This window comes from Hemibagrus wyckioides, linkage group LG11, assembly GCF_019097595.1.
Source record: "Hemibagrus wyckioides isolate EC202008001 linkage group LG11, SWU_Hwy_1.0, whole genome shotgun sequence".
NCBI classification, from domain to species: domain Eukaryota; kingdom Metazoa; phylum Chordata; class Actinopteri; order Siluriformes; family Bagridae; genus Hemibagrus; species Hemibagrus wyckioides.
In genome coordinates, this window is record NC_080720.1 from 7701268 (window position 1) to 7714221 (window position 12954).

The 12954-nt window shown below is 40.0% G+C and overlaps 1 protein-coding gene across 2 annotated transcripts in view; it reads left to right on the forward strand.

Annotated features, from left to right (window-relative positions):
• The window catches only part of pik3r3b (phosphoinositide-3-kinase, regulatory subunit 3b (gamma)), a 202440-nt gene that overhangs the window by 62803 nt on the left and 126683 nt on the right, over positions 1-12954 (forward strand). The window contains exons 3-4 of one of the 2 annotated variants that reach the window (XM_058402505.1): positions 3659-3751; positions 4020-4097. The exons of the other annotated variant lie outside the window; for it this stretch is intronic. Of the exons in view, the coding sequence (XP_058258488.1) occupies positions 3659-3751; positions 4020-4097 (171 nt within the window). The remainder of the gene's footprint in view (positions 1-3658; positions 3752-4019; positions 4098-12954) is intronic. 2 annotated transcript variants of the gene reach the window in all.

Below are 12954 nucleotides of genomic sequence, written 5' to 3' on the forward strand. Positions count from 1 at the left end.
TAGAAAAGAGATAACATCTGCTGGGCTCCTGTGTTCTCTAAAGCATCCAGGCTGGAGCACTTTGAGTTTGGACAGTAACAATGAGGATGCTGCTATCTAAAAGCATCCCGCTCTATTCCCGCTATTATAACTCCAGTCATTTTTATATAAAAACACACTACAGCTAGGTATACACCATGTCTTTTCATTTCATGTCACTTTTTTTTTTAACATCACTAAACCTGATCCATAAAAGATGACAGATAGCCAGTGCTGTGTGTTAGTCTTTCAATTGTGTTTCATTTATATTAGATTTTTATTTCCCATTAGTTTTATTTCATCTTCATATTTCATTTTCATTCTTTTGTTTAACTTCAGTTTCAGTTATGTCAGTTTTACAAGCAGAAACAGAAAGCAGTGAAATAATTGTTGTTCAAATCAGTTATTATGAACACACTCATTTAGTCACAGACAGAATTTTCTGATAAACTTTTATATTATTAAATCCCGGAAATATCATTTCTGGGGAGATTTTGTATTATATAGTCTAAATATGAGTCTTTTAGGTCTAATATTAGTGGTGTGTTTATATTCCAAGCAAGTATGAATATATATTTCCATTTCTGGCATTTCGCAGACGCTGTTATCCAGAGCGACTTACATTTTATCTCATTTTATAAAAATTAGCGATTGAGGGTTGGGGGATGTACTCAGGGGCCCAGCAGTAACAGATTGGGGGACCTAGGATATAAACTCACAACCTTCAAGTAGGATCAACGCCTTAACCAGTAAAGCTACCACACGCCCAAAGTGCAGTATTGTCAGAGTACAGAGACAAAGAAATGCAGTTAGCGTCCAACCTGTAGTGCAAATAGTAAATAAGGTTATGGTGCAGCAAGTTAAGATAACAGTGTAGCTTTCAATGCGAGTCTTTTATTTAATAGCAGTGAGATTGTTGGTTTTTCGACCATGACTGTCATTAACAACCAAACAAAGGTAAAAAAGCAACAAAATCGACCATCTAAGTGCTTTGCCGGGGTGAAGCGAGCGTGACTGGGTAAGTGCGTTTGAATTCAGCGGGGGCCAGACGTAATGGCATTGCTCTGAGTCAGGCAGGAGTCGGGGCTCCAGAGGTCCGGGCCATCTCAAAGTGAGGTATTGCCTTGTGAGGGATTGCCACCGTGATGGTGTGTGACAGCAATGCTAATCGAAAAACCATACAGAAAATACAGAGCTCTTGAAGACAAGAGTGGAAAGTATGAGAACATATAAACATCTGTGTCCAACTAGTCCACAAATACAGCAACTAAAGGAGAATGTGCAAATGTTAGTTTGGCCTGTTTTTCCCGGGTCATTCAGATTGTATGCACACTGGAAAGTGTGAGGATTCTACAACAAAGGAGAGAGAGACTCGGTGTGTGAGAGTGTGTGCGAGAGAGAGAGAGAGAGAGAGAGAGAGAGAGAAAGAGAGAGAGAGAATTATGATTCTGTCAGAACCACCCTCACCTCTTTGCTCATTCATAAGCCATGCCTTCTCGGAGTCCGTGGAGAGATTGACAGGATGTGGAGCAATTAAAGGCGCTTTGTGCTGCTGGAATACCAATGCACGCCGGCATTAACGAGTGTAATCCCAGGTTCCATCCTTGTGCCACGTTCATCAAAAACTCCCAGATGTTCCTGCTATTCATCTCTTTCACTTTTTGTCATTATTGCTCCAAATCGTACCCTTTCAGCCATTTCTCATTGTATTACCTATAGACCAGTATTAAACTGTGCATTTACATAATGATACTTCCAGAAGACTTTTTTTCCCCATCCAATTCCCATTGTACGGGATTAGACTTGATTCCCAGCTGCATGGCTGGAATCTTATGTATGCTAATTTAACACGTTCAATCCTGTGAAAGTGGTTTCATTACTTTTTTAATTCACGCGAGTAAAACAAACCACGTGATGCCACAAGGTCACTATCCCACTGATTAGCATCACAGCTACGGTATATCCACATTCCCAAACAACAACCTTTTCTACTATCAACAGATGCTCTTTGTGCGGCTGAGAGTCTGATAAACAAACGTTCCCTAATGATGAAGCATGAACGCTAAGATGGAGAGGTGGTGATAGAAGCAAATGGTACACATCAGTCCTAATTAGCATTGTCACTAACTAAAGTAGAGAAGGGGAATCCAGGAGAGCCGCTGTAACTCAAGTCGCACTAGGAAAACCATGTGGTTCCGGGAATTTCTCCTAGGAATTCTCTCAATAATGCTCATGCTAATATGATGTAAATGGTGAGCTTATCAGAGTAAGTATCCCACAAAAGCAATGCCGTTCAGTCCAACCATGTAAATGCCAATGTGTGTTTGCTAGCTGTCGCATGGCTAATCATGATTTGATTGGTATTTTCAAGCCTGTAGTATAATATGACAGGACTGTTGAGTGTGTGTGTTTCTGTGTGCTCTGTGTGCTCTGTGTGATCTGCCATCAGCTTCAAAGACATAGCGACTGGCGAAGCAAGCGTACAGCCAGTGCATGAACTCCCTCTGATATTTGTGGATGCTTTATATTTGGCTCCAACTTAATCAAATGTTTTGTTTCGTTTGATGTTTCTCCCAGTCTCTGGGTTAGTGGCCCTGAAAAAAGGCAGAAATGTCTCTTTCATGCTCTCCTGCTAAGTACACAAAGTACTAGAGGTCACGAACATGGGACATCATCAAGCTAATCATGTTGGGAGGCAGAAATGTGCAGTTTGACACTGAGAGGGAAATAGATGGGTTGCTTTTAGATCGAAACTAAATGCCAAAGTCAAATTTACAACCTTTCAGAGTTCTGAGCTAAGCTGTACGCTAGCTCAGTCTGGCTAACGAGAAAAAAGTCAAAAAGTTGAGCACATGATATTTATCCTAACCACAAACTAAAAAATATTACAAATATACCCAAGAATAAAAAGTCAACTAAAATATTAATTAACATACAGGATGTTGTAGCAATGCTAACATTCTGACAAGCGTATCTGAAATATGCTAACGATTCACAACGATAACGTAATATCGTAATATCGTAATAACGTAATAACGTCATAACGATTTTCCCGTTGCAAGGTATCACAACCCCAAGCTTGCTAACAATAAATTAAAAACGCATCATATGCTAACCCTAATGATTGAAAATGAGCTTGTTTCCAGCACACACCATGTATTTTACTCTAAACTCTGCTACAGCATTAAGCTAGAGGCTAATCCATTATCCTGTCTAATAGATTACATACACAAACAGACCCCCCCCAAACACAAACAGAGAACATATATTTAGAAATATAGGTTCCTGTTTTACTCTCATGTGGTATTTTACTTTATAATGACTATAAGTATTTTTTTTTAAATTTACGTCCCATCCCCAGGCGGTTTATGTGCAGACGCTCATAAATCCCGTGTCCATCTCCGTGTCTGTGTGGACACTGTGGTGTGTATCATTCTAATGGGCGTGCGAGTGTGACAGCTTTGTCTCGAGGGAGGACTGCCACGGTGACTTAGAGGCAGGCGGCTAATCAGAGAATATGGGGTGTCGGTGGTGGAATATCGCATATCTCCCTTCTCTTTCTTATTCTTGTGAATAATGGACGGAGCATAGAGGATTGTCTGTAGTTAATCCCCCTCTGTGTGTGTGTCTCCGGTGACAGGCTGTGGGTTGGGGGATTCTCTGGAGCAGTGTACCGTGCCGGACCAAGCCCCAGCCGTGGTACTCAGGCTCACTGAAGCGCTGGAGAGACCGGGTGAGATTTATCACTCATTAGTGTACATAGACTTAAAGCTAATCCATCATACAGGACCAGACTCCGTCAAAATACTATTAATTGACTGTGTAGTCGATACGTAAGCATGCTAGTTTCTGTGTATTTCAATGTATCGACGTTGCTATTGGCCCACATTTTAACCTATTGAAAGGAAAGTCACAAAGTTTTCAGTCTTAAATCAAGTAGCTGTTATTTATCCTCTGTCAGTTTTTTTTTTACAACATGGTTATTCTTTGTGTCTGATCAGGCTGGGAAAATGAGCCTCTCTACACAACCCTGTTAGCTCCCAGTGCACCGCTCGACCTACAACAGGCTCTGGATACAGGTGAGCTCGCATATTGTTCATCCATCCATCCCTTTTATGTACCACTTATCCTACACAGGGTCAGAGGTGTGTGGGAACTAATTCAGGGCCTCGGGGAACAAGGCAGGAGCAAAACCCTGGATGTGGTGCCAACTCAACTCAATGCAAAATAATGTAGAGGGTTAAAAAAATTTCATGCATGCACTGATTCCAGATATTCTCAAGATATAAAGAGATCCATGGTCTAATTCTGTCTGTACACACACCACAGATATGTGCCATGCCAATAGCAGGAATGGGAAATCTGCCAAAAGATGTTTTCATATTACGCAACATAGCATAAGATTTCCTCAGGTTGGAGTTCTGGCACAAAGCAGAAATGAGATTTGGGGTCACTAGGGCTTCACAGTACGAGCAAATCGTTCATCTCCGTTATCCTTTCATCTTCAGAAAGTGCTTTATCATGGTCCGGGTCATGGTGGACCTAGAGATTAACCCGCGGCACTTTGGCGCAAAGCCGGGATAGACTCTGGTTGGGTCTTAAGTCCGTGACAGGGCATTATACACAGTGACACACTGACATTCGCACAGACGTTCATACCTAGGTGCAGATTAGAGTCTGTAAACACCTGCTGCCAAGGTTTTAGGAGGTGGGAGGAAATCAGAGAAGTTTGTATGCACTGCAGTGCGATTTTAATTCAGTTCAATTCACTTCAGTTTTATTTGTATAGCACTTTTAACAATGGGCATTGTCACAAAGCAGGAATATAAATTCATAGGAATTTACAGAAGTATAAAAATTCAGAAGAATTTTTTAAAAAATTTCAATTACTATTTTGCCCTAATGAGACTGCGATGGCAAGGAGAAACTCCCTGAGACGATATGAGCTAGAACCTTCGAGATGAACCATACTCAAAAGGAGACATGTGCGAGAGAGTGTGATTGTAAATAAATCAATGCATTTTTTTTTTTGTATAGAACTTTTAACATTGGACATTGTCACAAAGCAAGAATATAAACAGGGATATAAATTTACAGGAATTTACAGGGAAATAAATAATCACTGAAGAGTTAACTCTCAGTGCCAGTCCCAAGCTCGGATTAAATGGGATGGTTGAGTCAGGAAGTGCATCCCGCATAAAACCTGTGCCAAGTCAAAATATCTGGACCAAATGATCCACTCTGGTGACCCTCAACAGGGAGCAACAACAGGAAAATAAAAATTCAGAAGAAAAGAAGAAAAAGCAATTGAGTCCTAATGAGCGAGCAAGAGGATGCGATGGCAAGGAGAAACTCCCTGAGCTAGAAACCCTGAGAGGAACCAGACTCAAATGGAGACAGTGAAGAGTGCGATTATAAATAAATCATCCATCCATCGTCTATAGCCGCTTTATTCCTAATTAGGGTCACGGGGGTCTGCTGGAGCCTATCCCAGCACACATTGGGCGAAAGGCAGGGGTACACCCTGGACAGGTCACCAGTCCATCACAGGGCCACATATAGACAGACAAACACACACACTCACTTGGGCAATTTAGAATTACCAATCAACCTAATGTACATGTTTTTGGATTGTGGGAGGAAACCGGAGTACCCAGAGTGAACCCACGCAAGCACATGCCAACTCCACACAGGAAGGCCCCTACTTGTTCAAACCCGGGATTCGAACCCAGGACCTTCTTGCTGTGAGGCAACAGTGCTAAGCACTAAGCCACTGTACTGCCCCTTTAAATAAATCAATCAATTTTATTTGTTTAGCACTTTTAACAAGGGGCAGCGCCGCAACAGAAATTCTGTATATAAATTTATTCTAATATATCGCAACATACAGAGTTGCCAGGACCTGTGTTATCTAACCCAGCTCACCTATATTATTTTGTGCCTTTTGGACTTTGGAGATGCACAGGTATGGTGTGCCAAGTAGAGAAGAGTTGTTTAAATATGGACCAGGTGTCCAGATCATCCCAAAGATACACAGTGTGATTAAAATCTGAGAGACCGTGCAGGCCAACAAATGAGTGAAAACTTGCCTTGTTTCTAGAACCCTCTGCTGAACCTTAAAAAAAATACTTGGCAGGAAATCTGTTATATCTGCAATAATGTAGGAGGACTGGACTTAATTCTTACAGACATCTCTCATCTCTCATCTTTCATCTCCTGTACAGTTCACTGCAGCAGCTCAGGAGCACTGAAAAGTCTAATACTAAACATTTTAAACTCTTATATACCGACAGCCAAAGTAAACTTGATGTCATTGTTTTTACACACTGTTACAGTTTATAATAATGTATGCAGGTCATTTGTCACACTCATGCATATTGTTTAGAAGTGCAACATTCAATATTCGTGTATTTATATTATAGGAGTTGCTGTTGAATTCTCTGTTCTGATTGGTCAGGAGGTGTTTCGTGGCTCAGCATGGCTCTGACAGTAGTTTATATTAGTAATAATACATACCTTGTGGTCCAAGTCTCCATCCAACTGGGATAAAGCATTCCCCACAACACTCACACAACCAGTGGGTAATTTTCACAAAGAAGGCTCCAGTGACCAGACCACTTTTCTTTCCCTCCTCAGTGCTTCAGGTTTGAGAGCCCACTGAGAGACATGTTCTCTTGTCCCACGTCTGCACCTGACGTGGTCTTTAGCTGTTGTGAGCTTGTAAGGATTTGGGTGAGATTTCTTGCTCATGGTCTGTCTGGTTTTCCTTCCTGCTTCTAATTCCCCAGCTGTTTTCATCACACCGTTCTCAGTAAGCTGTTGTTACAGTTCTGTGTGAAAATCCCACGACATTGGAGAGATGTTTGAAAGATCACACTTACAACCAAATCGCTCCTATGAGCCAGACCAACACTTGGAAATAGCCTGATTGAGACAAAACATCATAGTCACGCATGCATAATACACTGGAAACTGAATGTGTGTGCGCGTTTGTGAGGCCTCAGTGTCAATCTGACCAAAATAATTTCCTTTTGTTGGATGATGTCGAAGGCTATGATTCATTAAACAGCCACAGCAATTCATCCGTTGTGTTAAAGGTCAGTGAGAGGACTAAACATAACATTTGTTAGAGGGCTAATTTGCTTATTGGTGTCTTTTGGGTTATGGTTTCTCTAAATGACAATATTATTATAATCCAGTGATTAATCAGGAAAATATTCCACAGATTTTCTTTTCATGTTCAGGACCCCAGAGCTTGCCGAAAAACACTGTGAAAGTAAATACCATTTTTTAGCATAAATATTTAGCAATGGCATTTTTTCTCCACACAATGAGGCGAATCATGATTCATGATACACTGAGTGGGGAACGTGAACTTTTGTTTTGGGGCAGGGCTCTGAAAGTTTGAGCTGAAATTCTTGCTGGCACCACAAGGGAGTGCTCTGACTTTTTTTTCGGCTGTGCCACCTCTATAAATAACAAGGTGGCACTGGAGGAGAAGTTAAAGCTAAACTTCTTTCCTATAAACGAATTCCCAGTCCTTTACGTACACATATACATGAATATAATCATAATGAAGTGCTAGATTTTATTGCTAGATTTTATTGCAAGCTTTGTACTTTTAATCAAGAATGCAGTGACTCTACTTAAACAATGCAGTATCTCTATTTAAAGAAAAGAATGTAGTCTTGTTGATTGTTTCTGTTGAAATCTATCCATCATGCATGTGCTATGGCGTGTTATAGTCATCAATATGCATGAATACCAATAAGGAAAAAAGTGTGACCAATGCATACGAGCTCTGATGTTAGTGTACACCAAGGACCGGGTGGTTTATGCATGTGAGATCCATTTAACTCTTTTTTAAGTATCACTTCAGATCGTTTTAAATTATTTTATCTTTCTGACCTTTGCCAGGCAAAGGGTCACTGGAGTTTGATTGAAAGTGGTTTCATGGATATTCGGTTCATTATATTTATCTGTGAGAATATAGTTTGCAAAAGTATGCATAAATAAATAAATAAACCATAACTTTTGTGATCAATTAATTTTTCTCCACCCATTAAATAAATGAGTCTTGGTGAAACCACTTGCTCAGCAGGCTCTGAGCAAGTCATGTAGTTTGTCGCATGGACCTCTGTGTGATTAAAGTGTCATGTGAGTTCAATATAAATACACCTGTGACCTGACAGGTCCCAGAGTTTATCCCAGAGAGCATACCAAAACAAACAGCAGCATGGAGGAAAAAATGAGCGATTAGAACAATTCTCAGACAACGTTCTAGAAAAGTGTCAGTAAGGGTTTGGTTAGAAAAAAAAAATCATAAACTTTGAGCATGAAGCACCAATAAAATCCGTTATGAAATAATGGAAAGAATAAGGCGCAAGTGTGACTCTGCCTGAAGGAAGCCGTCCAGCAAAAGTCAGTGACAGGGTAGAGAGGGCGTTAGTCAGAGAAGCAACCAAGAGGCCAAGGGTAACTCAGAAAGAGCTGGAGATCAACTGGAAGAAACTGTGTACAGGATAACCGTGGAGTAGACAAGCAAGAGTATGGAGAAGAAAACCATTACTGAAAAGGGGACATATCCTGTTTTTGAAATTAAAAACCTTCACGAGATATATTTGGTGGAAAACTTTGACTGTTCGTCACCCTGAGAAAACCTTTCTCTATGCTGAAGCATGGTGATGGTAGGATCATGTTTTGGGGATCCTGTACATAAGGCAGGGTTGCAAAACTAGTCAGAGTTACCAACAAGATAGATTTAGCCAAATACAGGGGGATCTTTCAAACTGAAGCATGGTTGTGGACTCAACTTCCACACAGAAGCATGGTTGTGGACTCAACACTTCCCCACTAAGGCATGGTGGTGGACTCAAGACTTCCAAACGTAAGCATGGTGGTGGACACGACTTCCACACTGAAGCATGGTGGTGGACTCAAGACCTCCACTGAAGTGTGGTGGTGGACTCAAGCTTCCACACTGAAGCATGGTGGTGGACTCAAGACCTCCACTGAAGTGTGGTGGTGGACTCAAGCTTCCACACTAAAGCATGGTGGTGGACTCAAGACCTCCACTGAAGTGTGGTGGTGGACTCAAGCTTCCACACTGAAGCATGGTGGTGGACTCAAGACCTCCACTGAAGTGTGGTGGTGGACTCAAGCTTCCACACTGAAGCATGGTGGTGGACTCAAGACCTCCACTGAAGTGTGGTGGTGGACTCAAGCTTCCACACTGAAGCATGGTGGTGGACTCAAGACTTCTACACTGAAGCATGGTTGCGGACTCAAGACTTCTACACTGAAGCATGGTGGTGGACTCAAGACTTCTACACTGAAGCATGGTTGCGGACTCAAGACTACCACACTGAAGCATGGTGGTGGACTCAAGACTTCTACACTGAAGCATGGTTGCGGACTCAAGACTACCACACTGAAGCATGGTGGTGGACTCAAGACTTCTACACTGAAGCATGGTTGCGGACTCAAGACTACCACACTGAAGCATGGTGGTGGTAGTATCATGTTTTGAGGATGCTTTAAATCGGGCAGGATTGCGAATCCAGTCAGAGTAAATAACAAGATGGATGGAGCCAAATACAGGAAAACCCTAGAATATCCTAGATTCCAAACATTCCCAACAGGACCACAACCCTAGACATACAGCCAAAGCTGTTAGAATGGCCCAGTCAAAGCCAAGACCTCACTCCGAATCCGAATTTTTGGCAGGTCTTTAAAAATGCTGTTGAGCAACAGCCTTCATCTGATATGACAGAGCTTTAGCAATTTTGCCAAAAAAGTATGGGCAGAAATTTCAGCATTCAAACGTGCTAAACTGGTCCTCAGAGACTTGCAGCTGTAACTGCAACCAAAAATGGTACTACTACATGCAGACCCATGGGGCCAAATACTTATTCTACCAGCACGTCTTTTTCTGTGTTTAATTAACCTTTGTGTCACGATAAAAATAGATGTTTTGCACCTTCGCAATGTTAGATATATTGTGTAAATGAAATCCCAGATAAGTCCATTTCACTTCCAGGATGTAATGGTACAAACTGTGAAAAAGCTTGAGGGGGAAGAATACTAGCTCATTGCTCTGTAAGTACGCTCGTATCTCTGAAGTGCACGAGTGAACAACACCAATAATCATTCATGTTCAGAATTTCTGAGAATAACTTGAAGCCTGAATTGTCTCCTATACCTTTTTCGTTTTCCAATGTACATGGAACAGGTTTGCACTAGCAGGATGGAAATACTCATGCCACTGCCCTCATTGTGGAGTCTTGGCACTTGAGAGATGTGGGTGCCATTTAAGCCGATGGCCAAGAAGTGGCGTAGTCGAGCGGCCTGAGAAATCCGGAGAAAGCATTACCTCACCCAGACCAGAACAGCGCATGACACTCACCGCCCATTCGCAAAATGTTGGGGTGTCGTCATGGACGTGGAGAGCCGTATTTAGCCTGGGCGTACGCCTTTTGGAAGTGCATCATAGATGGAGAGAAAGACAGACGGAGAGAGAGAGAGAGAGAGCGAGAGAGAGAGCGAGAGAGAAAGATGAATAACAGAGGAAGTGAGAAATGATCTGAAAAAAGAGGCAGGCAGTACACACATGGCCATGTACAGAACTTAGAAATATACAGTGTATGCATATTGAACATAGCTCACACACACACTGACACACACACACACACACACATAGTGCTCAGCAGTAGCCAGAAAAAGCCGTTCCGGCTCCAGTCTCCCTGGATACAGTCACACACACACACACACACACACAGAGCGAAACCCTTGTCCACACAACATGTCTCGCTCATCTTCACTCCCTTTCTCTATACTTTTCTCCACATCCGGACATCTCGGTCTCCTCTTTCTCTGTATTCGGCTCAAACGGAGGGAAGCTGAGCTCAGCAAAATGCAGTTTTAAAAACGCTGCTCTCATCCTCCGCCATTCCCATCTTCCCATTGGCTGGCGATGATGTCATCCCGTCCCATATACCATAGTCGATAACCTATTAGATGCCGACGTTTTACAGTCAGCTGTTCCGGGAGGGGTGTTCTGCTGCCTAAGCTCTTCCACACGCCTTTTGTTTTATTGGTGTCGTTTAGCGAGTGCCTTGATTAACACACAGCGAGTTAACTGTTTAAGAGATTTCTGCAGGAAGATTGGAAGACTGTAAAACAGACACACACACACACACATCAGAAAGACATTCCATTGTACGGGTAGTTTTAATAGCTTGTGATACGGAGAGGTGTGTTGTTCAGAAATATCTGCATAATAGTGCATTTGTGGGAGGTTTGAATGAGCTTTAAAAGAAATCAAATCAGCTGATGTACCAGGTGTACTGTTCTGCTCAGTGCATGGCAGATCATCTTTAACCTAGCCTTGACCTTAAGCAAGCCCAATCAATCCCGTTTAATTCAGTCATGTGTGAAATCTGCTCTGAAGTGGGTCATTAAAACATTATTACTCCATAGGAGTGTGAAGTGCTGGTGGTGCAGTGTGACACGGTGAAGACTGAGCCTATGTTCAGACAGGCAGCTCAAACCGGATTTCTTTGTCATATTAGATTTCAGGAGGAGAAAAATCCTGCTTTTCTATTCAGCTGTTTATATATACAATATATATATTTATATATTAAGGAATGTAACCGAATATGAATATATATTATTATTCTGAATGCCAAGAAGGTTCACAGGGCTTCTGGTTGAAACTGGAATCTCATGGGATGCATCAAAAAAGGGGGAGGTTTCTTTATTTTCATGCAGGCCTGAGGACAAACCTGAATCTTGCAGGACCAGTAAAGACCAGCGGTGCTGCATGATGCATTCACAGCTTTCGTTTCTTCATCCTTAGTAACTGCCTGGTCAGGGTTGCTGTGGTTTAAAATAGCTGATATTCATATTTTGGGTTATAGACCTGACAAATTCTGAAAAAAAATATATTATTATTATTATTATCATCATCATTATTATTATTATTATTATTATTATTATTATTATTATTATGTTAATATTATAAATATTATTTTTTATTAACAAAAATAAAAACAGGGATGGGATTAAATAATAATAAAAAAACAATAAACAAAAATAATAACAGGGTTAGGGTTATATAATAAAAAATAAAATATAAAAAAATAATAACAGGGATAGGATTAAATAATAAACAATAAAATATATTAAAAAAAAAAATAAAATAATAACAGGAATGGGATTAAATAATAAAAAATAAAACAAACAATAAACAAAAAATAATAACAGGAATGGGATCAAATAATAAAAAATAAAATAAACAATAAATAAAAATAATAGCAAGGATAGAATTAAATAATGAAAAAAAGAATAATAACGGGTGGGATTAAATAATAAAAAATAAAATAAACAAAAATAATAACAGGGATAGGATTAAATAATAAAAAAGAATAATAACAGGGGTGGGATTAAATAAATAAATAAATAAATAAATAACAGCAATGGAATTAAATAATAAAAAATAAACAAAAATAATAACGGACAGGATTTAGTAATAAAAATAAAATTAAAAAATAAACAAAAAATAATAACAGGGATGGGATTAAATAATAAAAAAACAAAATAAACAATAAACAAAAATAATATTGGATAGGATTTAGTAATAAAAAATAAAATAAAAAATAAACAAAAAATAATAACAGGGACAGGATTAAAAAATAAATAATAAAATAAACAAAAAATAAAAATAATAATAGACATGGGGTGAAATAATAGCAAATAAAATAAACAATAAACAAAAATAATAACAGGGATGGGATTAAAACAGTCCTATATTTGTGTCACTGGTTGAGACTAATCTTGAACTCAGATGATGAAGATTTTATGGAAATGTCACAGCCAGGTTTAAAGAATAAAAGTGAGAAGTCCAGCTTAGACTAAGATTGTCTTTCAATCCAAATA